At 36.8% G+C, this 26,769-nt stretch overlaps 2 protein-coding genes across 2 annotated transcripts in view; one reads left to right on the top strand and one right to left on the bottom strand.

Annotated features, from left to right (window-relative positions):
- Window positions 1-23,278, bottom strand: part of LOC143914705 (uncharacterized) — a 95,384-nt gene extending 72,106 nt beyond the window's left edge. The window contains exons 1-7 of the mRNA XM_077435005.1: window positions 22,196-23,278; window positions 21,389-21,785; window positions 12,729-13,395; window positions 8,883-8,950; window positions 7,420-7,953; window positions 7,214-7,368; window positions 6,810-7,069 (exon numbers count right to left, since the gene is read on the bottom strand). Of these exons, the coding sequence (XP_077291131.1) occupies window positions 6,810-7,069; window positions 7,214-7,368; window positions 7,420-7,953; window positions 8,883-8,950; window positions 12,729-13,395; window positions 21,389-21,785; window positions 22,196-23,278 (3,164 nt within the window). The remainder of the gene's footprint in view (window positions 1-6,809; window positions 7,070-7,213; window positions 7,369-7,419; window positions 7,954-8,882; window positions 8,951-12,728; window positions 13,396-21,388; window positions 21,786-22,195) is intronic.
- LOC143914278 (organic cation transporter-like protein) overlaps window positions 1-26,769 on the top strand; it is a 474,519-nt gene that overhangs the window by 212,725 nt on the left and 235,025 nt on the right. The window lies entirely within an intron of this gene.

Genomic DNA, 26,769 nt, shown 5'->3' with positions numbered 1-26,769 from the left:
CACATTGTGTAAAATGGTGGTCTGAAGCCGTGTGATTTCGCCGTAAAATGGTCTAATAGAGTGTGTGCGCGGCCGGCGGGCCGTGCGTTAAATCGATAGCCAAATAAAAACGGAAGTACCGAAAATAGCGAAATCGATTTGCCAACCGACACACAAAACCAACCTCTTGCGAACGAAACACTCCCCTGTCCCACTAAATTATTCACACTCGGACCCATTAATTCGATAAGTCGACGTAAATATGGCACGCGATCGACGCGTTTCGACCACACGCTTATCAGATCGACGCGTTTCGACGTTATAATTTGTCCGATGCTCCATTATTACTATTATTATTATAGAGTAATGATAAAAATGATAGCTTTGCATGATAGAACCAACTTGCATGCCTGATTTTGTCGTTGAACTACGTAACTATGTACATATGTTTATTCACGGTGATATGAAAAAATATGTCACCTTTGAAACCGCTACAACTTTGATATTGTCTTTTGCGTAACAATATAATACAATTGTTAACTCATTGTGGGCCGTAAACACAAACGCTGTGTTTATAATGAAACTTCATTCAAAGTTTCAGCATAACGTGTCAGCACAACGTGTGTTTTTAAATCCTCATTAAAAATTTTAATTTATCGAATTTGTCGATAGTATTCCAAGAAAATATTCAATTGAATTACACAATGATCTACATATTAATTTTATTTAAAATAATTCAAAATATAAAATGAATATCGTTTATTACGTGAAAATATATTGAAATGTATATAAATTATATGCAAAACTGAATACAGCCATCACCACAATTAAAAATACTGATCTGATAATTTATATAGTCGAAGACAACTGAAAAGAGACAGAATTTCAATTTTCAATTTAATTAATAGAAAGGCTTAGAGTTTGCTTTTCGATCTTTCGACTTTCGATGCAGTAACCTAGACCCATCCGGAACTGGAAATTAAAAAGGAATCTGAATAATAAATCCGGAACAGGGAATGAAAAAGTAATCCGGAATTGGAATTGAAATCCGAACCGTGAATCGGAACTAAAATTGGAATCGGAAATCAGAACTGAAGTGGGAATCGGAAATCGGAACTGAAAGGGGCATCAGAAATCGGAACTGAAATTAGAACCGGAAATCGGAACTGAAATGGAAACCGGGAATCGGAACTAAAATCTTAATTGGAAATTGGAACTAAAATCGGAATCGAAATCTGAATCGAAAACGGAATCGAAATAGATATCGTCGTCATAGAAAATTAGATTTTTTCGATAGCGTCACGGATTCTACGAACCAAACCTTAATTCAAATACATTAGATCAATTAGAAGTTAAAAATTTAATTAGTGAATATGAAAGCAAGAAAAAAAAAATTTAATTGGTGAACTTATTTCTAAATTATTTTATTATTTTCTCTATTATATGAATATTAATTATGTAAAAGATGTAGATAAACTTATATCATTTCGTATTTAAAAAAAAATATCAAGGGGTCCGTCCTTACGTAAAAATATCAGGGCCCAAAATTTCTAGCTACGCCACTGCACGAATTGTGTGTGTTTATGGAAAATGGGGCTTAAAATTAAATGAAATAGATATACATATTTAATGGATTATTCATATTCGAAAGAATATTCATGTTTAAAACGCGGTCGCATTAATTATATTAAACGAATAACGTACTCGTATTTTTTTATATATATATATATATATATATATATATATATATATATATATATATATATATATATATACACATATATATATATATATATATATATATATATATATATATATATATATATATATATATTTTAATATTTCTTATTTAATTATTAATCAATTATTACAATTTAATTCAATGCAAGGTCTTTAAAAATATTACTGTAAGTTTTGCTGTCCATAACGTGACGATGATAATTACTTTTATCGACTAAAAAATATAAATTTCCAATAATATAAAATATATACTTACTACATAAATAAATTAATAATATCAACAACTTAAGTATTTTATATTAAAAATGTATTGTTGTAAATATTTCGAAACACGAAACATGAACTCAAAACTAACAAAAAATAAAAGTCAAATTATACGCACGAACAATGTTGTATTTCTTAAGCAAAATGCAATGCGAAAGTGAAACGAAATGTAATTGGCCAACGCGGGTCAAGTAGGGGGTGAATGCGGAATGTGGAAATAAAATATGTATGCACTTTTACGTACGTACATATGATTTGCATAACTGTAACACTTTGCCAAAAATATATTTCATACTATTTTTGTTGGAGGCTTTTTTGTTGTTATACTTTCATAATAAAGCTGGATATTGAGTTGATTTTAGATGTATAGGAATAAATATATAAAAAAAATGCTGTATATAATGTACATACATACATATGTAAATACAATATTTCATATGAAATATTTTTATTGAATCAAATACCACTATGATTGAGTTATGTAAAAGGATTTGAAAGCTACGATATATTATGTATGTTATGTGTTAGTTATAACTTTAAAAATATGATACATTTATGTACTTTGAAATATAATTATCTCGCATCACGCAGTTGCCGTCGAATGTTTTTCCAATAACGATAACGACTCAACTACCGCTACCGCACAATCTCTTTTTTTTGCAGGTATAATATAATATAAATATAAATATTTTGAATAGGTTGGTAACACTTTTCGTTGACGTCGCGATATGCGAAAAATTATTCAGAAAAAAAGTAACGGTCTCGTTGAAATTTTAATATCAAATTTGCCGAGGAGTTTAATATTCGGGTCGGGTTTTGCGGAACCGCGTTCAATTCGGTCCGTATCGTTCGGGATTGTTTGAGTCTCGTTCACCGTTCGAGACGTGCCGCGAGCGATTTTATCTTATTTTTTTATTTATTTTTTATTTCCGCTCGAAAATAAAATAAAATACGTGGCTGTGGAGAGGGGGACCGGAAGCGAGCTTTGAATTTGAAATGCAGTCGAGAGCTTTTCGCGCAGCTTCAATTGTAAAACGCGAATGCGACAAACCAACATCAGTCGTAACAAGCTCATAAAAAACACACTCAATTCCTACACTAGATCCTTATACGTACTAGAAAATCAATCGAAATAATAAAAAAAAGTATTCAATAGAAAATTGTTGTATGGAATTAAAATACCATTATCGAAGCTAATTTTCTAATTATAACAAACAATGAAATGTGCGTAGTTTGGAAAATTCTGAAATACATACATACATACATATGTACATATCATCATGCAAATGACGGCATTTAAGATATCTTAAATTCAAATTCATAATTGAATAAACGGGCGAAGTATACCTCTACACGTGGCAAAACTGCTCGATCTAATTACAGAAGTTCGACCATAATATTAAAACTTAATCAGATTTTTCCATAAAATTTAATATTTCTCACTGGCACAGCGAGCCGCTACAATTTAAAAGTGATCCAATTCCATTATATGTATTTTTAACAGTCGAGTGTGAGCACGCGTACTTAACAAAACGACAAAAATTATAATCGCATGTATTATATTTTTTTAAATTACACGTTTCGAACGGCCTTCGTTATGTACATACTATTGCGATCGAAATTTGCGGTGATTATTTTCTGCCGAAAATAAATAAAGCGCGATATCGTTTCAAAAACCGGAAACCCCGCGCGAAATTGTAACCTTTCGTCAATGGATACGAAAATTTTCGATTCTTATCGTCGTTTCAATATTAAAATAATTTTTTCACGAAATTGGGGTAAAACCAAGGCTATGGAGTCTGAAAATTTCAACTCGAGCTCAGATTGCAACAATAAAACATGAAATTGGACAAGTCGAGTAATATATGATTTTTTAAAGTTTTAATGTTTATTTTTTCATTAAAAAAAGCTACATATAAAATTACAAGAAACTTATTCTAAAAGAAAACAAAAAAAAAATCGATAATGTCGATAGAACGAGAACCCCTATAAATAATGTACATAATATTGATGAATGTCTACACCTAAATTGTTTATTTAAAGTCGTCTAACACATACATATTTATTGTAAAATAAAAATGTTGAGATCTGATTTCAAAATCCTCAGTTGCAATTCGATAATTCTAATCAAAAAACGCGTAACAGTCCTCTCTGCAAGAGTCGGTTCACTATTAGAGGGGACAGGTTGATATTACAGTGAAACTAGGACAGGATTTGTGATCCCATAAAAAATTGCAACGACATTATTAACGAGCGGGAACGAATGCGTGTTTGCTTTCAGGCAAATTAATCCGAACGAAACAAGGGAAACTTTTGCGTTTTCCACGAGGAGCCAGCACCCACTTGCCACCATATTTCAATCCCTTTGTTTCTCTCAACCCATTCCTCGGATTTCATGTTGTGGCGATCGCCAAACCAGATCCGCTTCCTCTCCCCCCCCCCCGTCATGTACCATGGTGGAAGCATTAATTAACCGAGCGGTTAGTTTCTTTTCTCTTTTGGACATTGCGGACACACTGATAAGGTACAGCACGATTCAGAAATATTCAGCTGCATAAATAAATAAAGATCGCATTTTAAATGCGGAACGGGTTTTGCTGCATTCGAACTAAATGAATTTGTATTCAGTGGATGTTTTGTCGTAATGCCACATGCTCGAATGTTCGCATATAAACTAACGTTCATATAACACAACCAATTATTTTCAATTGTCTTTTAGTATATTGATGTTACATTTAATTGAATATTCTAGTCTTATATTGATATGATGAATTTTTTATGGTTTTAAATAAAATTAAAATTTATTTTATTCAAAAATATTATTTTATATTGAGAAAAATAACTTCACCCCTACCAGAGATTTCCTTGAAGGTGTTGACTTAAAAAAGTGAAATTTCAAAAGCCTATTTTCTTTTTGATATTTTTATGTAAATATTTGAAGATGAAATATTGCTTTTTCGACATCGAAAATGATTTATTTTCTATTTTGGAGAGGTAATCTTATTTAAAATAAAATTTTTAAATATTATATATAACAAGTACTAGTCTTGGTCTTAAATTTAAAATATTTACTATGGTTGAATTTACAAGTGTTTACAGAAACATTATTTAATTAATAATATACATACATACATACACATGAAATAAATTTTAAAATTTGGAAAATATTATTTAGACATACAAGTTTACAACATACATACAAACTACATACATATGTTTGTATACTTGTATATACACAAGTTTTTTGATAATAAACGGTAAAATTTTGTTGTGTTGAGAAAATTGATATCATATGTAATTAATGTGATTTTAAGCGAAAATTTAATATTAAACTTTCCTAGTATGATCGCTTATCTTAAATATATGTGTTTGTTAGCTTAGAATATGTACGTTCGCTTTATCGTTACGACATTATTCGTCAAGTTGTGTTTTAAGGTTTCCGGCCCGTCCGGCTTTTCCGACCCATCCTACGGGGCTTTATTTGATCCTTTATAGCGAGATTTTCCCGGTGTAGGGTCCCGTGGGACTAATGTCCGGATCGGCGGCTGCCAACTCGTAACTCCCACACGCGCCAAAACTCGTAAATCATACCTCAGATAAACGGAAAAACTACCATTAAACACCGAATTAAAAACGACAATGTAAAACATATTACGAAATTGCGTCCGCGCTCGATACATAAATTCACGTCACGTTTGATCTATATTTAATCGTCAATAACATGTATTATTGACTTTCGGGATGCCATCTGGGTCACCGAAATCTTCGTAGACACGACGACAAAGTGGCCAAGTCGTTATGGCAATTTAAATAATTCATGAACTGTGGACGTGTAGTACGTAAACAGTAATTAGCTTGTGCGCTGTGGAAACGGTCATTACGACATTGTAGTACATGATGGCGTAATTGAAGGATCACGCAGAACAGTAATGCGGTTGTTGGAACGAGGAAAATCGAAGTTCATACGGCTCCATTTGGAAAAATCGTGCTATACATAAAACTAGTTATTTTACCCGACTTCGCTCAGTATTTGTTATATAAACAGCTTAAACATGGCGAAGCTAAATATTAATTTGCTTTTTATTTAATTTATTTGATTAAAAAAAAAAAAAAAATATATATATATATATATATATATATATATATATATATATATATATATATATATATATATATATATATATATATATATATATATATATATATATATATATATATATATATATATATATATATATATATATATATATATATATATATATATATATATATATATATATATATATATATATATATATATATATATATCGAATCATCGTCATAGTCGTCGCTATTGAACTATACATTATCGAAAGGCTGCGTCTAAATTAGAAAAAAAAGAAGCACCTCGTGTATCCATGCGGATCTTGTTTATCAGTACGCGCTTTGTGTCCTAATTTAGACACAGCTCAAGAAAGCAGTAAAAACCTCATTTTTAGATGAAAAGGTAATGATGAAATATTATATTTTATTATAGAAACTATTGCGACATATCAATAATGAGTTACTACAAAATGTGTATGTATGTATGTACATACATGGATGCGGATACTAATTAGCATTGAAACGTTATAACTCTTCATTGATAGATTTTAATAAAGCTGTCTGGGGACATGTTCTATCAGTTACTATTTTTTTTATTAACTTTGTCTAAAAAATATTCCAAAAATATTAATGGTCCAAGTTATTTGCATGATTTTTTTTCCATTCGAAAGCACACCCTGTATAAATGTATAATATCTCAAGAAAACAATATGTAATAATCATCCCAAAACTAAAATGAGTACCTTAAAAGTAAAAGTTGATCGACTACGGCTTGGTCCTGTTCGCTCCTGATGCTGGCTAGATGACCTCCTTGCCTGACGCACTCTGCTTCAGCTTGAGCCCATGGCAACTTGGCATACTCGAACACTGACACACAAAACTGCCCCATGCTGACCCAACCGTACAAACACTGATCCACAATGTCAACAATTGGCTCCGCGTGGTACCATAGCTTGAGAAACATGCCCGTATCGCCATCACCACCGTTCGTCTCTTGTTGTTGCTGTTTCAGATCACTCGAAACACTCCGCTTATTGACCAACGAATTAGTCCCACCGTAGTGTAAAACACCGCCGACATCGTCTTTGGATTTTTTGTTGGGACTCGCTTGACTTTTGGACGGGTTGTTAGACGTCCTACGTATCACTAAAAACATGATTACACTGTTTTGCTTGGATATAATTTGCACGTTCCTCAGAGGATCGCCCGGTTTGGAACAGTGCACCCACGAACTGGAGCCGTCCCAAAGTTTGATGGATAAACCTTGGCATTCTGGCTCGCTTTCATCGTGCGATACTACGCCTGGAAACGCTGAGAATTTAGTTTCCATCTCTTGTGTGTCGTCTACTAAACTTTCGGAGGAAGTTGTCGATGACGTTTGCGGCTTAATGGCCCTCTCACCCATTTGGAGCCGCAGTGCGACACGATTCCCGAAAGGTAAGTGTATTTTGAACGTGCAATGCAGGGAATTGGTCGGGTCGATTTCGAACGAGCCGTTTCTGGCTGTGAGCGTGACGTTGTAACAATAGTCGACCAGTTTGTACGAGATGACGAAGAGTGGCGATCCGTGCACGTGCAGGTACGGATGCACCCTGGTCTGCGTGGCCGAAAAGTAGAAGTGTCTCTCTGGATCTGGTAACTCTTCCAGTTTGCCGCACAGGTGGTTTTGCTGTTGACCGCTTCTGAGACGAGGAGACAGTGGACTTCCTGGGTTGAGTCGGACGAATCCACCGCTCAGGCAAGGCACGTTTAGACGCTCTAGGGTGACCAGCAGACCACGCCTCTGAGCTGATGCTGAGGGGAAGAACACTTGACAATCACCGACGTCACGAGGCAGATCGTTCCAACTGAGTCGACCCGACACTCGGTACAGGGAAGTTTGACATTCTGAAAAACAAATATGTACATTTAATAATAATGCAAATTTTATAAGATTTAGTGTGAAAAAGATAAAGTTATAGGCGTTTAAACAATTAAAATCTGACAATATGTACTAGTGGGTGGCGGAAAGTCAAACTTATAAGGCTACTAACTACCAAACGTCAACGTCTTCAAAATATTTGCATTTTTAAACGTGTTTATTACATTTCTTAAGATTTAAATTTCTATAGTTGACCAAACCACGCAAAATGGGAAAGTTTTAAAACGATCTGAAGAATGTAAGATATATTGTCAAACCAATGATCGAAGTGAAATATAGAAGAGCCTTGTAAAAACTAGGTATTAAAGAAGAGTCGATTCATAAATTTATAGGAAAAAACAATACTGTGTAGATTTTAGTGATTTGCGGTTCTTACGACCATACATTTGCACCGAACAGATTTTACGACTGTAAATATGTACTTTCGTACGGGATTGTATTAAAATATTTGTATATTATACATACCTATTGCAATTCAAATTAAATAATTTTCAAAAAATAAGTCAGAGTTAACTCAAATTATTCGCAACCCTCGCTTGTCGCATAAATAAAATATTGTTTGGCCCACTTTGGAAAAATGGTAAGTATGTACATTCGTTAAAAATATTGGAGAGCATATTATACGAGGAGAATAAAGGTTGCCTATCCCGGAAAAGGAGAAAATACATGTAAGGAATACAAAATGAACTCGAAAAGAATATGACTTGAATAAATAACAGCCGTCTCGACAAAGTACAATTTCAGCGATAAAAATAACAGAATTTATCATAATTTGTAGCTCAAATACGATTTATTAAGAGGTAACAGAGTATTAAATATACTATTCGATTAATAAAAATTGTGCTCGAGACGAATAAATATTAAATATTAAAATCTAGGCGAAAGAGATACTCACCGAGCTTAATGTAATGAACGAATTGAACTTGATAAACGGATGAATCCCCCTTCTTTCTGTAGTGTAATCTGCAATATAATATAATCACAATTAAATACAAAATAGTATATTTTTGTCATGTATGTATACAAGTAGGCATAGGCATATAATTAATTATAAACAAACGTCTCTTTGCACAACTTAGTGTGGGATTTTCTGTCGTGTCCTGGAAATTTCATCGCAAACAAACTCCAGCAATGAAATTCAAAGTTCAAAGTTCACACAGTTCTTGAACCCTGTCCTTTTTTGTATTTATCCGTCGAACGCGAATGTTTTTCTTTCAAATTGCTTTATTAGCTTTGTCGAACACGACCCTCCTACTTGTCCCCAGTCCAACTAAAGTAAATTTAAATTCTAAGAACCCTCGTTTAAAAATCGACTTATATGACAAAGCAGATTAGATTCAAGAGTGCACTCTCTTCGTCGCGTGAAAAAAATATAAATGCATGCAAAACTAAATTACATAAATACATAGTTTGTCTGAATCCCTAAAATAATATTTAAAGTGCTTCACAACAGTCACTGTCTGGAGAATACGAATGTGTCATCTGATAAAAGCAAATAGAGAATAAACCCTTGTTTGTGGGGACAAATCATGACATCTGATAAATTGTATTTTCTGTAAATTATGCCCTAAGATTTTAAAAGGAATGTAAATGTGACAACTGCAATAAATAATAATATTTATTATATGATGCATATGGATGTACACATGTGAATTGGAAGTGCATGCATGTGGTAATAAATTGAACAATTTGACCAGTCTACTTTAGTTCAAAACTTTTTAGTCTATGTAACAGATTTTGACATACATATACATATAAGAAACCAGTTTTAATGATAAAAATTTAAATGAAAATATGTATCTATGATATATTAAATTTCTTAAAAAATATACTAGATTATGATTTGACCCATGCGAAGTACATACAATGATTATATATTAATTATTAACATATTCTTCTGAATAAAAATTTAAGTTCATATTTTTTATATGTATGTAATTATCATCTATGAAGTTTTCTTCGAAAATATTTATTGTAAATTACATACATTCATTATGTGATGAAGTTTGAAATTTAATATATGTAAATATGTTTTATTCTATGAAGAATTCCATACAAAATTTATAGCACATAATCTTTTTCTTTCCCACAATACGCTACCAATTGGAGTTTATATTTCTTTAATTTATGCATATTGGTACGTACAACTGGAAATATCAGCATTTCTCGATGATACCTGAAAAAATCATTCATATATGTATGTACGTATACGTATAATAGCGCTATTATTTGTATGAGGAGATAGCACTCGATAAAAAAATCGAAGTTCAAATGATTGCCGACAGGACTTGAATCTGCACCTCGCAAATACATATAAACACATACATACATATATGTATAATATATTTGATTTGACCGAATAAAAATAGCTTCAATCGATATGCTTTGTTAGTGATGACTTAAGGATGCGAAGTTTGGACATTAAACACCAAAATGTTACACAAAGTCCAAATAATTATGGAACGCTGTATGCTAAGCATAATGGGAAGAGATATAAAAAGGTTATATGTGGGTGAGAAGTATGGCGAGGGTAGTGGATATAGTAGAGAGAGTGAAAAGATTTACATGGCAATGGGCAGGTCACGCAGTTGGAAGAACGGACGAAAGGTGTACAAAGGAAGTGCCGGAATGGTAGCCGAGAGAATGTAAAACGGTGAAATAAAAACCGCAAGGAAGATGGTACGACGAAATCAGAAAAATGTGTGGGGCGAGATGAATGAGAGTTGCGCAAAACAGAAACGAATAGAAGCGTGTTGGAGAAGCTTTCATCAAGCACTAGATGTTGAATGGCTGTAAATGATAATGACAATGTATTTGATTACATACGCCTTTTTGACTAAGATATTATACGTTGTTATATGTGTGGCCTAGTTGTCAATATTAACTTTGGAAAATCGAAATTGCTTACGTCACGCACTTTTAACGTATAAACTACATAATGCACACTTTTGTGCATTTTAAATTAATAATGTAAACATATTACTCACTCCGGGTTAACGTCTCTTCTTATTTAATCTCTGAAAACACGAAAAATGCGAACAAAAAACTGTCCAATATGGCGGCGGTGAAGAAAATTATAAAAACAAAAGAACAAATAAAATAAAATAAAATAATATTATACGTCAGCGCATGCGCATTGTTTATGTAAACAATTTAAAAATAATTCAACTCATTTAATATAGAATTTAGCCTATTAATTTGTTATATTTTTTATTAAATAAATAAAAATAAATCGATAGATAAACCATGCGATGATTTTCTATTATATACTATATGTAGTACATGTACATATAATAGAAAGTAGCATTAAAATCATTTAGATGTTTTTAAGTTATGAAGATTCACGACCACAGACCGGATCACAGGCCGAATTTATGAAAATTTTAATAATCAAAATGAAATCAAAATACGCCAGAGACAAAGCCTTGTGACAATGCTGTGGTCCATTATTTGACAAGAGTATGAATCGTTTTAACAAAATTTCAGAACGTCCAAAAGAGCGGTAGTGCCTCGGCACTAACAGTGACGCTTGCTTTTCAAAAGACAAAAACAAAGAGAGTAGATATGACACACTTCTGAAACGAAAAAGCATTTCCCGTCCATTGTCCTGTCTTTGGATATACCCATTATACATATGAAGAGAAAAAGAGAGGGACAGAAAGTAACAAAAGTATGGTTGAAGACGAGATGCATACACCCCCCGAAACGCTCCTGGCGTTTATTTAACCCAGATTTAAGTACTTCGAGCTGGGCCGGTGAAAGCTTACTTTTAATTCGCTTTGTTTTCGCATTTCAGAAGCTCTATAAATTTACTTCGGTCATGGAAATGGATCCAGCCCAGCGTATATAATTTCATTATCGCGATATTTTAAGAACGACTTTAGAATTTAGAATTTTAGAATTTAGGCCATTGTGGCGCATTAGGTTCGTCCTGTAATGCCACAATGGTCCAAAACTATTAATAAATAAATAATAAATTTTAGTATCCTGTGCTATTACATCTATGTCCATACATTGTATGCGCATACATAATGTAATATATACCCCTATTGTATGCTTGTTTTAGTTTCAGCAAAGTTAAAAAAGCCTACAAAAATATGTCGGTAATGAAAAATGCTTCATAGGTTATTTAAGTTTTTGTTAAAAAATAAAACATTCCCAGACACCCCGGTATTATGTAGATATTAAGTATTTTAAATTAATTTCGAAGGTTGAGGAGCATTGTTTTAACGTGTTCGTTTTCGTGAATTTTCTCATACTTTATCATAATAAATATATAAATTGAAAAATTAATATAAATCGAATTACTAAACCATTTATTAATTATGTATTATTATTATTTTGCTGCTGTAGTTTTTACCTACTTGAAATTAAGTTTCAAATGCAAAATATAAATCAAGATTCCTTAAAAATGTATACACTTTATTATTAGATTTTCATTTTATCAAGTGTTTTTAATATTGCTGCTTTAAACCTTTTTCAAAAAGCTTTATAGAAGAAGAGCGTATTTTTGATCTTATTATATTTTATAACTTAATAATAATTCCAACTGTAATTCAACAAATAAATAGTACATTTAATATTTTTTTGCAACAGTAAATTGTATACATATGTATGTATGTATATATTATACATATATTCAATTTGTCTTAACTTATTTGTCTTATTTGAACTCATCTGCTATACATAGATACATATATAGAGCTTATTGTATTGTAAGATTGTTGTTGATCGTGCTTACCTGAAAGTAACATTTTTCTCCTTGTATTCTCCCAGTCTGGCATCGTTCAGCTGCCATCTGAGGTCCACCCTTTTCTTCTGGCCTCCCACCAACTTCCCGTATACTTTGTGACCTCTAACCGACTCCTTCTTTCCATTTGCATTGTTTCTATCTACGTAAAACCCCGACAGCCTATTATTAATATCACCGTTCGCGTACAGAAAATTCGTTGCATCTCCAGCAGCTCGCTTTTTCCTCTTCCGCCTATCGCTATTGTACGACCTATCTAAAGACGCCTCCACTACTGTCCTATTTACCACCGCACTATTGTTATCGTCTATTTTTACATCGGTTACGTCGTATATCTTATCGTAAGGTACTCTTTGCTTATCACTATCGTTTTCTAACTTAAAGTCTTCTAATATGTCATTGTTCGTGTCGAAGTTGAGCCTGTCCCATATCGGCAAATCGTTCTTTTCGACTTCGGATGCTGCTTTAGATTTCTGCTGCTGTCGCCACATTTTCGCGACGTCCATCGATGGAATAGATGGGGTGGTCTCTTTATGGATCACGCACAGATTTTCCATGCTGACGGGGGTTGAAAATCCCCCACGCTCTTCATCATTGATGAACGACTCCAATGTGAAGTCCAACACTTCATCAGGCTTTGCGAGTGATGTTAATGATACTGAAACAAAATAATAAGAAAATTAATTAAAGTTGAATTTTTTGCGAATGAGTAGGTATGTCTATACGTAATGATACACATATACGTATGTATGTACATACATATGTATGTACATTAGGTCGGAACGGAAAACGCGAAATTTGGATTTTCATCAGTAGACCTAGTGGAAAACTTTTGTCGCACCAAAGAAACGTTAAATAAAAATAATAATTCATTTTAAAGCAATCTCATTGCCACCAACCACTCAATATACCTCGATAAAAATTTTGAAAAAGTCGTTTTTTTTCTTCATATATCTCTTTTTCAAGAATAATTTTGATTTTTTTACTATTTTTAAGACAAAACACACTCAATAATAACTTATTGAAGTTCATGATTATGATAAGTTTTGACTGATTAACGACAATTCAAAGTCGCTGTTTCGCTAAAAGTCCCCATACAAAACGCGCCGCGCTTACAATGGGTATTTGTATGGGGAAAGCACTATGTTTAGAAAATCATCATGTTTCCGTGATTATTTTGAAAATAAAAGTCCTTGAAAGCTTCCTTTAATTTGAACACAAAAAACTCAAATTAAAAGCCAGCAGCATGGCTCGGTGGTCGCTGGGTTCGATCCCGTGAGTTGACCTCGATTGAAATATAATTTATTCCGAGTCTATTATCTGTAATGCTGCTGGTCAGACTTGGATATTTGTGACTCCAAGTCAATCGTTTCCTATCAAAGTTTGCCAATTTTTATAATTTCATTGTTGAAATGGTTCCTCCACTAAATTGGCTAAAACTCATATCCTACCCACTATATCATCACTATTTGATTTATGTACAAAAAAATGTGTGTACTTAATTCAAAGATGTCTAGTTAACTTCGAGTTTTTCCATGTCTCATAATTCAGCGACTTATGTAATAAAATAAAATGCCATGTTTTAACGATTACAATACAATACAATAAAATATTATAACATATAATGTTTGTTAACAAACGATAAATCCAGAGGTAAACGATAAATGATTTTATGACAATAATAGCTAGATAACACATAAGTTATATAAGAATTCAAAAATTTAATCAATATTCGATTTCGGTTGGGATTTGAACCGTTCGATATCCATTTGGCGAAATGGAACTTTACATTATATTCGTTTCAATTTTAGCGATCAGCTTAGTGTATCGACAGTAGTAATATATAGAAATAATTATTAGCTCGCTAACTGTAGGATAGTTGTCGAGCGAACGGGCTAATACCATGGCGTTGATTCCTCACAGCATTATTTGCATGTGCTAATTTCGGTTGCATACAAGCCTAGAGCAATTGGTCTAGTGGAGCTTTTGCACACAACGAACACATAGCAAATCATCAAATGCGAACGCTCTGTGTTGTTTACTAAACGAGAGCTTCGACTTGGCAGTGTTTATCATCCACAATTAATAACAATGAAACACTGTCACCCGAAATGTGTTTATCGCAACAAACACATAAATCTGTATATTACGTAATTCGATTTATTACCATTATTTGAAGGCAAGCGCGGCGATGTTTTATTGAACTGGCCGTCTATAGAAAGAGTATGTATACATTTTTTATAACTTATCTAAAATATTTTTTTAACGCAAAATCTGCAATGCAGGTTTTAAAATGTTTATTTAAAAACCGTATTCAAATATACATGATCTGCTTGATGCATTTAGAGAATTGCTAGCGGTGCGTTATGTAGAAGTATGTATAAAAAATACCTGTCCTAGTAAAAGGAATTCGTGCTTTTTGAAAATATTTTAAATTTTAGTACGCAACTGGCATCAATGGAATTTCATTCTCGATACAAAATACATATATAATACATATTTAATACATTCATGTACATTTTCCAAAAAAAATTGATCTTTCATGTTTTGAACGATATCACAGTGATCAAATTTTTAGGATACCTTTATTAATAGATATGTACATACGTTCATAAACGGTCATTGTAAATAAATCTTGAATTGCAGTAGGAATGGATTGTTTTATTTAGTCGTTCTAGATTATGTATGTTCACTTAGAAAAAAATCCAAACTATATTAACAAATTCCAGATGACTCCTTACAAATGCATTGAAAATCAAAACAACAGTACTATGGGATTTAAATATGGAAATCAACAAAATGCGTCTGATTTATTTTACTGATTTTGGATATAAAATAGTAGACTTTTTACTTTTTTTCATGTTTGTTTAGTATGAAAAAGATTCACAACATTTTACTTTGCAATTTTCTGGTATTTTGGTACGTATTGTATTCATGTATATGTACATAAATATACTTGTATGTCAAATCGAGAATTATTATTTGCAGATTTCCCGATAATTTTTATAATGCATTTTTATTATTAAAAATTAAATTTGTACGCATATTTTTAAAAAGTTTACCTTTTTAAGTCTTTTTTTATACCAGTGCATAAGAATGGGCGGGTTTGTGATAAATAAAGGGCGGATAGGAAGCGTGCTTTTTCCAGGAATCAGGGCGTTTTGGGTCTATTTACAAAGCTAGTGCAAAAAAAAAATGGTTCGTCATAAAATTTAACAAAGCAAAACGAACAATTAACGCCCTATAGTGATAAATGTTTGAAAATTAATTACTTGGAATGTTTTATAAGCGGTTTGTAGTATTTGATTGCAACATTTGTTTACAATTTTCTAGCACTTGCATCTTTGCTTAGGTAATAAAATAAATCACTCAGAATAGGAGAAGGTTTGTGCCAGATGTTTGAAAATATCAATACTTTATTGTTAGGTCGAAAGTTTTCGAATGATAAAAAAATTTAATGATTTATATTTCATTATATTGCCTTATCTTCGCTGTGGTCATCTAAGAACCAGCCCCGATTAGAAGAAATCACTCGGAAAAATGAAAAATTATTTAGGGAGAATTTCGTTTTTGATTGCTTTTTGCAATAATTCAAAAAGGTTTATTTTTTATATTGTTCATTAAAGATTGTATTCACGAGTCAGGTATGGACACGATCCCAAATTTCGTTTAGAGCTCAATAACGAATGATCTTCAAATATTTATCGATCATCCAGCTCCCCGAATCCGATCTCCATGTCGGTATGCTCATTTGCGAGTTTCTTTAACCATTGAAATTAAAATGTAATTGTGGCAAGTTGCCGCTTAATATTTCGCTATTGAAATCTATAGCTAATTCCAAAAAAATGCTAATCAAAATATAATATGGCGAGTCGTCGCGTCGGTCTACAATCCAACATATTTAAAGCTGCAATATTATATTGCAATATTATTACGTACAAATTTTTTTCAATCATTAAAATTCCTCGAGTAATCAGAATGCCTACATACATACACATATATAATAAATAACGACAGAATCGAAAGCCTATTATTATACCCTAAACATATTAAATTAATACTTAACAAGATTTTCGTCCAAACATCGTTCGAACGGAAGTGGGAGATCACAACTGCATTATATATGTATGACCCACGCTTATTATAGATTAGATTTTAAGCCGAGCAATATATCAAACTAGTAAATGTGTTTTCGTTGCAGCATTTCTCACACGATAAATTTCAATTTTCCCGAAGGAAATTTCAACATTAATTCTGGACGTACTCCGATCTACATACATACTTACTGACATACATATATGCAAATGTATGTACGAGAAGAGAAAGAGCGACCTGCTAGCTGCATTGGGCCAATTTCGTAATGCAAAATTGTGCTTCTTGTTTACCTCACTACGTATAGCGGGTTATAATTTGACGACGGATATGGGTCACGAATTGAAGTTGAGATGCGGAGGCTTTTTTGTTTCCTTTGTATATAAATGTATATAATATTGTTTGTGTGTATATATGCACAGCTGTTATCTTTTTTTATTTCAGCTCTCGGGCAAAATACACTCCATTAGTGGCGAAAACATAGGCCAAGTATCCCGTAAAGAGTGGGGAAGCTCTTCAGGAATTCGCGATAAAAACGACTTGACGTCTGAAAGGTCATTCGCGGCTGGGTCGTTTTGTTAATTCGCAAGGATCTCTGAAAAATCGTTCAGGCCTGAAAGGCCCCCGAGGCCGTTTTTAGTATTTAGCGGCTTTTGTTTCGCGACTGGAGTGAACGGATCGGCACGAGGGATCCTTTATTTACGTGCAATCGAGAAATTAAGTGTTTCGGCGAACTTCAAAGCTGCTTGAAAGCTCTTTTCTTAACTTGAAAGATGAAATATTCAATAATCAACCCCGAAGCGATTACGTTTTCTTTGTTCTGAAGTTAATGAATACATTTCAGCACGTGCTATTCATTTCATACGATTTTTGATACAAGAAATTTTATAGTACAATTACTATGATTAATCGCAGCTGTAGTGAAACCGTGACCTAAATATAAATAAATTTCTTAATCGAAAAAAAGAGGAAAATTTGAATTTAAATAATGCGTTACAATCACACACGCGCTACGCTACACTTTCAAAGGAAAAAAAAATTAACAAAAATATTTTGACATATTTCGGCCTTTTTGACGAGTGCTTAACATTTTTTTTTGTTTAATTTGAGTTTATTTCGACATACCACGCAATGATAAATGCATATTTGTCGTGTCGAACACGCCGGCCAGCCCTGTCACAGTTTGCACTCAAATTCGAGCTTCAAATGGACTTTCCAGGTGAGCCATGACCTCGAGCACGCGAATAAAGCGCCAAATTTACGTTTCCACCATTCACAATGGTCCTTTGTGCTCTTCGAATGCCAAATAAAAAATAAAAAATAAAAGATTATTTTGTATGATCGAAGAAAAGTTTTCCTCACTTTTTTAATTGATGTCGCGTGCCTAATAATAATACAATATTAAAAAATTGCGATAACGTTAGACCGCTTTTTAGAACAAGGAATAAATTTTAATACATTCAAAAAAAAAAAAAAAAAAAAAAAATATATATATATATATATATATATATATATATATATATATATATATATATATATATTTCATATGTAAATAATAGTGAAGAGTATTCAAAGGTAAGTGGAGTCAGGTCGAGGTACAAGAAAACACGCAGGCAGGTTCCAGTTCTTTATTGCTGCTCGTCCGGTGGAGGTCAGGATCCGAATGCCACCGATCGAGAGCGTACCGTTCTTATATCATAGAGCGCTCAGCGCATACACGTTTATGACACGTCAACAAGTACAGTCATTGGTCAAGGAGTCGGGTGTAGCCATTGGCCACAACGCCCGACTCCACCATTGGTCGGCGTCACCATGACGTCACCGGTCCACGGGGCGTCTCCCTATGCAACGCTACACAACCCCCCTCTTAAGAGAGATCGTCCCGATCGACCCACCAATTTACACCTTAATTTACACATTAATTTACACATTAATTTACACATTAATTTACAATTACAAAACAGCTACATACAATTACAGTCAATATTCGACGGCCTTATACCTTGCGAGTCTATCCAGGTGCACCACCATTAATCGGTTTGAGCCGTCGAATTCCCTGCGTATCCTATATACTACGTCACTAAGTTTAGTCACTATGGTGTACGGTCCTTCCCACAACGATTGCAGCTTTGGTGAAAGCCCTGGAGTCTTGGCAGGGTTGTACAGCCATACTCGGTCACCTGTTTCGTACGCCGGTTCGGTTCTGCGGACGTCGTATCGCGTCTTCATACGGCTATTCTGCATCCGGAGGTGGGCTCTGGCGAACCGATGTACCTTGGCCATGCCTTCGGTCAACTTCGTGGTATATCGGTGTGGATCTTGAGGTTCGCTGTCTGGTGGAGGGCCCCCATATAGTAGGTCCGCCGGCATGCGCAGTTCTCGTCCGTACATCATGGCTGCTGGTGATGCTCCTGTCGCATCGTGTTGGGCCGCTCTATATGCCATGAGGAAGTGCGGAACCAGCGTGTCCCAGTCGTCCTGCTCGTCGTTGACGAACTTCGTCAAGTGCGCCCGCATGGTTCGATTGAGTCGCTCGACCATTCCATCGGACTGAGGTCGGTATGGTGTTGTTCTCGTTTTGTGTACGCCCAGCCGGTCCAGTGCCTGACGGAACAACTTCGACTCGAAGTTTCGTCCCTGGTCAGAGTGCAGCTCGTTCGGGACGCCTAGCCGCGTGAACACTTGTTCTACCAGGGCGTCTGCTACGGTCTCTGCCTCCTGGTTCGGTAGTGGAATCGCTTCCGGCCACTTCGTGAAGTAGTCCATGGCCACCAGTATGTATCGGTTTCCTCGTTCGGTGGCCGGGAGTGGACCCAGAATGTCGACTGCCATTCGTTGTAGTGGCGTCCCCGAAAGGTACGGTTGAAGTGCCCCGCGATTCCTTCGGTGTGGTCCGTTGTGGGCCCCGCACTGTGCGCATCGTTCGCACCACTGGGTGACGTCGATTCGACACGTCGGCCAGTAATATTTTTGGCGCACGTTTCGGTACGTTTTATTGATACCGAAGTGGCCCCCCGTGGGCGCGTTGTGCATCTCCCACATGATTTCGGGTATCTTCTCAGTCGGCACCACCAGCTGCTTTGTGTGACGTGTTCCCGCGGTGTTCTCCCATCTCCGGTACAGCTTACCGCCTTCCACCTCCAATGCGTCCCATTGGGTCCACAGTATTTTCAGTTCCTGCTCCTCAGCAGATACTGTTTCCCACGGTGGTCTCGTTCCGGCGTTCTTCCACTCGACGATTTTGTCGATCGTCGAGTTTGTCATCTCGTTGGGCAAGATCCCTACGAGGGCTACTCGTGCTTCCGGTTCTGCGGGTTCTACTGGTTCCGTTCGGGCCGAGTCGTTTTCTTGATCGGTTGTCTCTGCGCGTGAGCATTTGGGACACTCTTCCGTACACGGCCTTCGCGATAGTGCGTCCGCGTTCCCGTGCTTTATCCCCGGTCGATGAATGATGGTCACGTTGTACTGGCCCAGAATTTCCAGCCACCTCGCCAACTGGCCCTCCGGTCTTTTGAAGTTCTTCAGCCACGTTAACGCTGAGTGGTCGGTTCGTAACGTGAACTTCGAGCCCGATAGGTAGTGGTGGAAGTGTTGAATGGCTTTAATTGCCGCCAATAGTTCTTTTCGGGTCACGCAATAGTTTTGTTCGGGTTTGTTCATTGTCCGGCTGAAATACCCGATCACTTTCTCCACCCCCCCTTGAACTTGAGACAAAACTGCACCGATGCTATGTTGACTGGCGTCGGTGTCCAACACATATCGCTCTCCCGGCTGGGGATACGACATAATTGGCGTGGTAGTCAGCGCTTCTTTCAACTTTTCGAACGCTTGTTCGCACGTCGGTGTCCACTTGAACTCGCGCCCTTTTTCCGTTAGCTGATGGAGTGGTTTCGCGATCTCGGCGAAATTGTGCACAAATTTTCGGTAGTACGTGGCCAGTCCCAGGAAGCTGCGCATTTGGGTTTGTGTTTTCGGAGTCGTCCAGTCCCGCACGGTTTGGACTTTCTTCGGATCTGTCGAAATTCCTTCGGCTGACACTCGGTGTCCCAGAAATTCGACCTCGCGGCAGCACAATCGACACTTGTCTGCATTCAATTTAAGGCCGGCTGCCTGTATCCGTTCGAACACATTGTTTAAATGCACCAAGTGTTCGTCGTAAGTTTTGCTGTGCACGATAATGTCGTCTAGATACACGAGGACATTGCTTATGTCACCGACCACTTTTGTCATTAACCGTACGAACGTCGCTGGCGCGTTACACAACCCGAATGGCATCACTTTGAACTGAAACAGACCGAACTCTGTTACGAACGCTGTCTTCTCGCGGTCTTCCGGGGCGACCGGTACCTGCCAGAATCCGCTCTGCAGATCCAGTGTGCTGAAATAGCTCGCTCCGTTCAACTGGTCGAAAGTGTCGTCGATCCTCGGGATGGGGTGTGAATCTATTTTGGTGACGGTGTTCAGTTTCCGGTAGTCCACGCACATCCTTAGCGACCCGTCCTTTTTGGCGACCGGAACTACCGGTGACGCCCACGGCCCGTGCCCCGGTTCTATCGCGCCCTGCTTCAGTAAGTCGTCGATCATAGCGCGTACTTCCTCTTTCCGTGCTAGCGGTATCCTTCTCGGCGGCTGTTTCATCGGCTTCGCGTCTCCCACGTCGATGGTGTGGACCGCCTTGGTGGTCCTTCCTTGGTCCTTCTCGTCCCGGGCGAACGCTTTCCGATTTTCCCGAATCATGGTCTCGAGGCGCCGTTTCTCTTCTGGCATAATATCGGCCCTCTCGAGTAACGCCGTGATCTTCGGGTGGGGTACTTCCCCGCGGATGCTCTTGACAGCAGGAGCATTTTTCTTGCCTTTCTCGCGTTGCACGCCCCTGATGATACACTTCTCCTCTCCGCCCAACTCGAACGTAGCTCGGACATGTCTCAGTGCGTCCAGTCCCAACAATATGGGATCCTGGATATCCGCCACCGCTACGTTCCACGGAAACTTTTCGCCCTGCAGATTAAGGGTCACCCGTATCCATCGGTGGATCTTGATGGTTTGGCCCGCCGCTTGCCGCGCTCTGCTGTAATGGCCCTTCACGACGGTGTAATCTTTAGGAGAGATCTTCGCGAACAGTTCCGGGTTGATCACCGTGATGCACGCCCCGGTGTCCCCCACCATTCGACACGGCACGCCTCCGATCTCTCCTTTCACGACAAACGAGCCGGCCGTGCCGCTGCCGTCCAGTTTGTTCACTCCGGGTGTTTTGCGTGCACCGGTGATCGGTCTGACCCGTAACAGGCCGATCACTGCTCGTTTCCCGAAGCCGCCTCCTCCTCGTCGTCTTCATCCTCGTCGTTCGTTGGCTCCAGCTTCCGGACCCTCTTCTTGCGGCACAACCGGCTAATGTGTCCCGTTTGTCCGCAGTTCCAACACGTTGGAGTGGTAGTGGCTGGTCGCGCTGTCTGGTCCGATGACACCCATCGTGGGGGTCGCACGGCCGGTCGAGATGGTCTGAACGCTCCCGCGTCGGGACGTACCGTTCTCGACGTTGGTTGTGCCGACCGTTGTTCCTTCGCTTCGAAGATGACGGCTTGTCGTGTTGCGTCGGCTCTGGTTATCACGTCCGCTGTAGTCGGGGTGATCCGGAGCGCGCCAAGTTTGGCCCGTAGACTGGGGTACGTGAAGGAGTTCGCCGCTATGCACACGGTCATGCGTTCGACTGCTTCGGCGTTCGTGTGGACGCCCTCCAGCATGTCTTCGCAGAGGGCTCGTATCGCGTCTACGTGGTCCGCGGCTGGTTCTTCCGCACTCCATCTTCTCTGTTCCGCTGCCGCATGGCATGCAATCGGTGTGCCCTGTCGTCTGAAGCGTTGGGCCAGCTCTTCCGTCAAGTCATCGTAGCTCAGCGTCGATGGCAGCTGACTGGCGAAAATGGCGGCCGCACCTCGGAGTTGGCAGCACAGTCGGTCCTCCAGGTTCGTCGTCTCCTTGTTCAGCCGTGCAGCAAACTCGAAGTGGTTGAGGAAGTCCTTCCACCGTTCAGTACCGTCGAACGTGGTGTAGTCGTACCGGTGGGAATGTTGCCGCACCCCGTACGTGTCTCGCTGTGTGGTCCGCCTGTCCTCGTAACATACCTCTGATCTCCTCGGTGGTTCTGGATGTACGTCGGCTTTCGGCTGCGTTGGTGTCGCAGACTTCTCCCAGGACTGCAAAAACGTGGCGAAGGTGTTTTGCAGGGACTGGACCTGCTCTTGGCAGCTCGCCATTCCCTGGCTTAGCTCCTTGTAGCTCGGCTCCGGTGTCCTTGGCACCCGGCTCCTCGACACCCGGCTCCTCTGCTCCTCCCGTCTCCGTCCTCCGTTGCTCAGCTCCCCAGGGCTTTGTTCTCGATTCGGCTCCATTTCTTCCGGCAGCGATGAAGACCCCGAATCCGCACCTTTGTGGCTCCTTGTCTCAACCATGTAGATCCCACTTCTGACACCAGTGAAGAGTATTCAAAGGTAAGTGGAGTCAGGTCGAGGTACAAGAAAACACGCAGGCAGGTTCCAGTTCTTTATTGCTGCTCGTCCGGTGGAGGTCAGGATCCGAATGCCACCGATCGAGAGCGTACCGTTCTTATATCATAGAGCGCTCAGCGCATACACGTTTATGACACGTCAACAAGTACAGTCATTGGTCAAGGAGTCGGGTGTAGCCATTGGCCACAACGCCCGACTCCACCATTGGTCGGCGTCACCATGACGTCACCGGTCCACGGGGCGTCTCCCTATGCAACGCTACAATAGTAAAAATAATATGACCGAAATTTAAGTCTTTCAATAATGTAATGCCCTAACACTAATATTTATAGTTATGGCTAATTCAACAATTACTATGTACATAAATACAAATACAAATTTATTTACGATATTCCAGCATGTACTTATCAAGCTAAACTAACCAGAATAAATACATGACAAGCTTTAGTGACAGCTCTCGAAGTTGGGACCTAATTTAAATATCATCAAATGTTGAATACTCGATGTAAATAGTTCTTAAAAAAAGTAATAGTATCAAAAGATATATTTAAATGCTTAAATTAGTACTGGGTTTGTTCTATTGATTAAAAGAACCTAGCTGAAAAAAAATGTTGCCTGCACTAAAAAAGGAAAAGACTGGGTGAAGATCCCTTGAATTAAGATTTCGGAAGAAGAGTAGGAATGGCTCTCAAAAGAAAATTAGAGATTTAAATTCGAAAAACCAGAAATATTATAATTGGAAAATTCACTTAAAGGTTGGCCGATCTGAGTTTTGATTTGATTAAAATATTTATGATTTATTTATTGCTAAAATTTTTATATCAGTTTTGTAGTTGATTTTTTTTTTTAATTTATTTGCAATTAATAGTAAGCCTTTCATTTTATATATAGAATAGCTATGTATGCAAAACGACGTCTTCTATCATCGTCGGAATAACTTAGGATGTAATATGATATTATACAAATGCGTTTCATAACGCACGGTCGATTCTAATATGCGGCGGTTTCCAAAACGACTCCAATTCTTCTCAAAAATTCGTTGACATTTTGCGAATTTTCTTTTTGACAAAAAAAATTCTCTTCAGGAAAACGAAAAAAAAATCGCGTCTGTCACATAAATTTTATTTTTCTCCCTTGCTCTCATATCGAATAAATGGGCACAACTTATTGCTTCGTATTCCGGAGCTGTGGGATTACGGCTTGACTTTCGGTCTTCGGGTAGCCGTTGATAAATGTAAAGCAACTTTCCACCATAACTCATTCGGCAACTCCATAAATATACAACACGTAAATAAATAATATATTTGTACGATCGAAAAAAAAAGACAACGCATTGTATTTTTCATCATGCGCTGCATCGTTAGTTTGAAATGTGAGACACAATTTTACTTAGAACGGTCTGAAAAATCACTTGCGAAACGATCGACGTCTCATATTTCACATTGAATATATAATATTACAACGTGAACAAAAATGACTATTATTTTCCAAAACCCATTCGCCTGAATTCACATCTCTGAATAAAAAAAATTATATAGAATTTTACTTTAGTTTTTGTTAATTAGATTATTAATAATATCAACAGATCTGTATATTTTTTCACCATTACACATTTATTATTTCTGATCTATCATACACCATTAGCACAACCAATGAAATTATTCTTTGAATATGCCCGAACCATCTTAATTGAGACTTCCAAATAAAGAGGGCTAACGATTCTATATGTATATTAAAGGAAATTAGTTTAGCATTTTTGTAATCCAGATCCTCCTGATTAGTCTCACTTTTGTACGCGAGTTATTGTTTTCTTAAAGATATACTATATTAACTAAATATATAGATATAATATTTAGATAATATGGAAACGTTTATTTAATCATTTGTTTTGATTTGTGTTTTGTGTGTTTGAAATTGTAGTAATAAATTTTATATTGTAAATTGGAATATATTCATATTCATATTTATTTTATTTCTTACATATACATATTTCATTTCAATCATAGGTGACATAATCTTGTTGCCTTAAAGCGATACCTAATGGCCGAAATTGTACGAAAATACTAAACATATTCTACAATATACATATTTAAAAATCAACAAATTCGGAATTTTGCGACTAATTTCATGAAAATTGATGGGGGATGATTTTGTTGGATTCTTCAAAACAATTAAGTTAGATAAAATAGAAAACGCTAACAGGAGACGGTCGATCTAGATTTGATAACCATCCATATCTTGCCATGAACATACATATGTATATGAAACGAATAATTATGTACTTGATTTCGGGCGGGATTTGTACTCTCCACCTCTCTACTGAAGAACAATGGCTACGCTGTGGTTATCTATAGATTCAGTATTAAAAAAAACTCCAATGATTCTAAATTTAATATAATAACAAAGAATATCATATATATAATAAGCACTTCACGGAATTCATCTTACATTTATATAATATTTAATATTGTTATTATCTTAATTTAATTTACATTTAATGTATAAAAGCTATTGTATTACAAATTGTAATGTTTATTCAGAATTCTAAATTTAGGACCTGAAAGTAAGCATAGTGGAAATTTGGTAGCCCCTGAAATTAAGAGCCTTCGTATACACATTTTGTATATTATTTTATAAGAAATCTATTTGAGTCAAGACGTTTAGCCGAGACGAAACAATTCTAATAAGGATAATGTACATATATATTTTACGCCTTTTTGAGCGCATTTTTCAATTTCCCAACCGCGTCATCAATTTTCTCGGCTTGTACAAAAGGCGCAATTTTCTACGGCCGGCTGCACAAAGAGCTTTATGTTTTCCTAGCGAAAGTTCACCATATACTCAGTCATTGTTGTACGGAAACTTTTTCGATTAGGATTGATATCATTACAGCGAGCAATAAATCACCGTGAAGAAAATTTTCATACAACAGTCAAAATAAAAAAAATTGCGACACGTCTTGCGGTATTTGCATCGAAACTCAAACAATGTCGAACTTCGGAGAAACATCTACAGATTCTATTTAAGAAAATTCGTTCGTTAATATCCAATACTCGCGAAATTGAATCATCAGTACGACCATTGAATGCTGAAATTTTCATTGGGGGTGGTTAAATATGCATCATCGCCCCATACCGTTATTACATTTTCCCAGACCTTGACATTTGAAGCGACTCAATTAGCAACCGTTGCGGTCCATTCCACGAGAGTGGGTGTTCAAAATGAGTGTGGTCTTGCCAGTAATTTTCAACCCATTTGCTTAATTCTCATTTTAAAAAATGTCAGCGATGAAAATTGTAATTGAACTATGTATGTACATACATATGTATTGATGTAACGTAAGCGCGTAATAAATAACAACGCGCTTTAACGAACTTTGTACGTCGGTCGATAGTGAGCTTATATAGCTTTAGGTGAGAGCGGGTTTTCTCAGA

Source organism: Arctopsyche grandis, chromosome 7 (assembly GCF_051622035.1).
Source record: "Arctopsyche grandis isolate Sample6627 chromosome 7, ASM5162203v2, whole genome shotgun sequence".
NCBI classification, from domain to species: Eukaryota; Metazoa; Arthropoda; class Insecta; order Trichoptera; family Hydropsychidae; genus Arctopsyche; species Arctopsyche grandis.
This window is presented reverse-complemented; position numbering and strand designations above follow the sequence as displayed.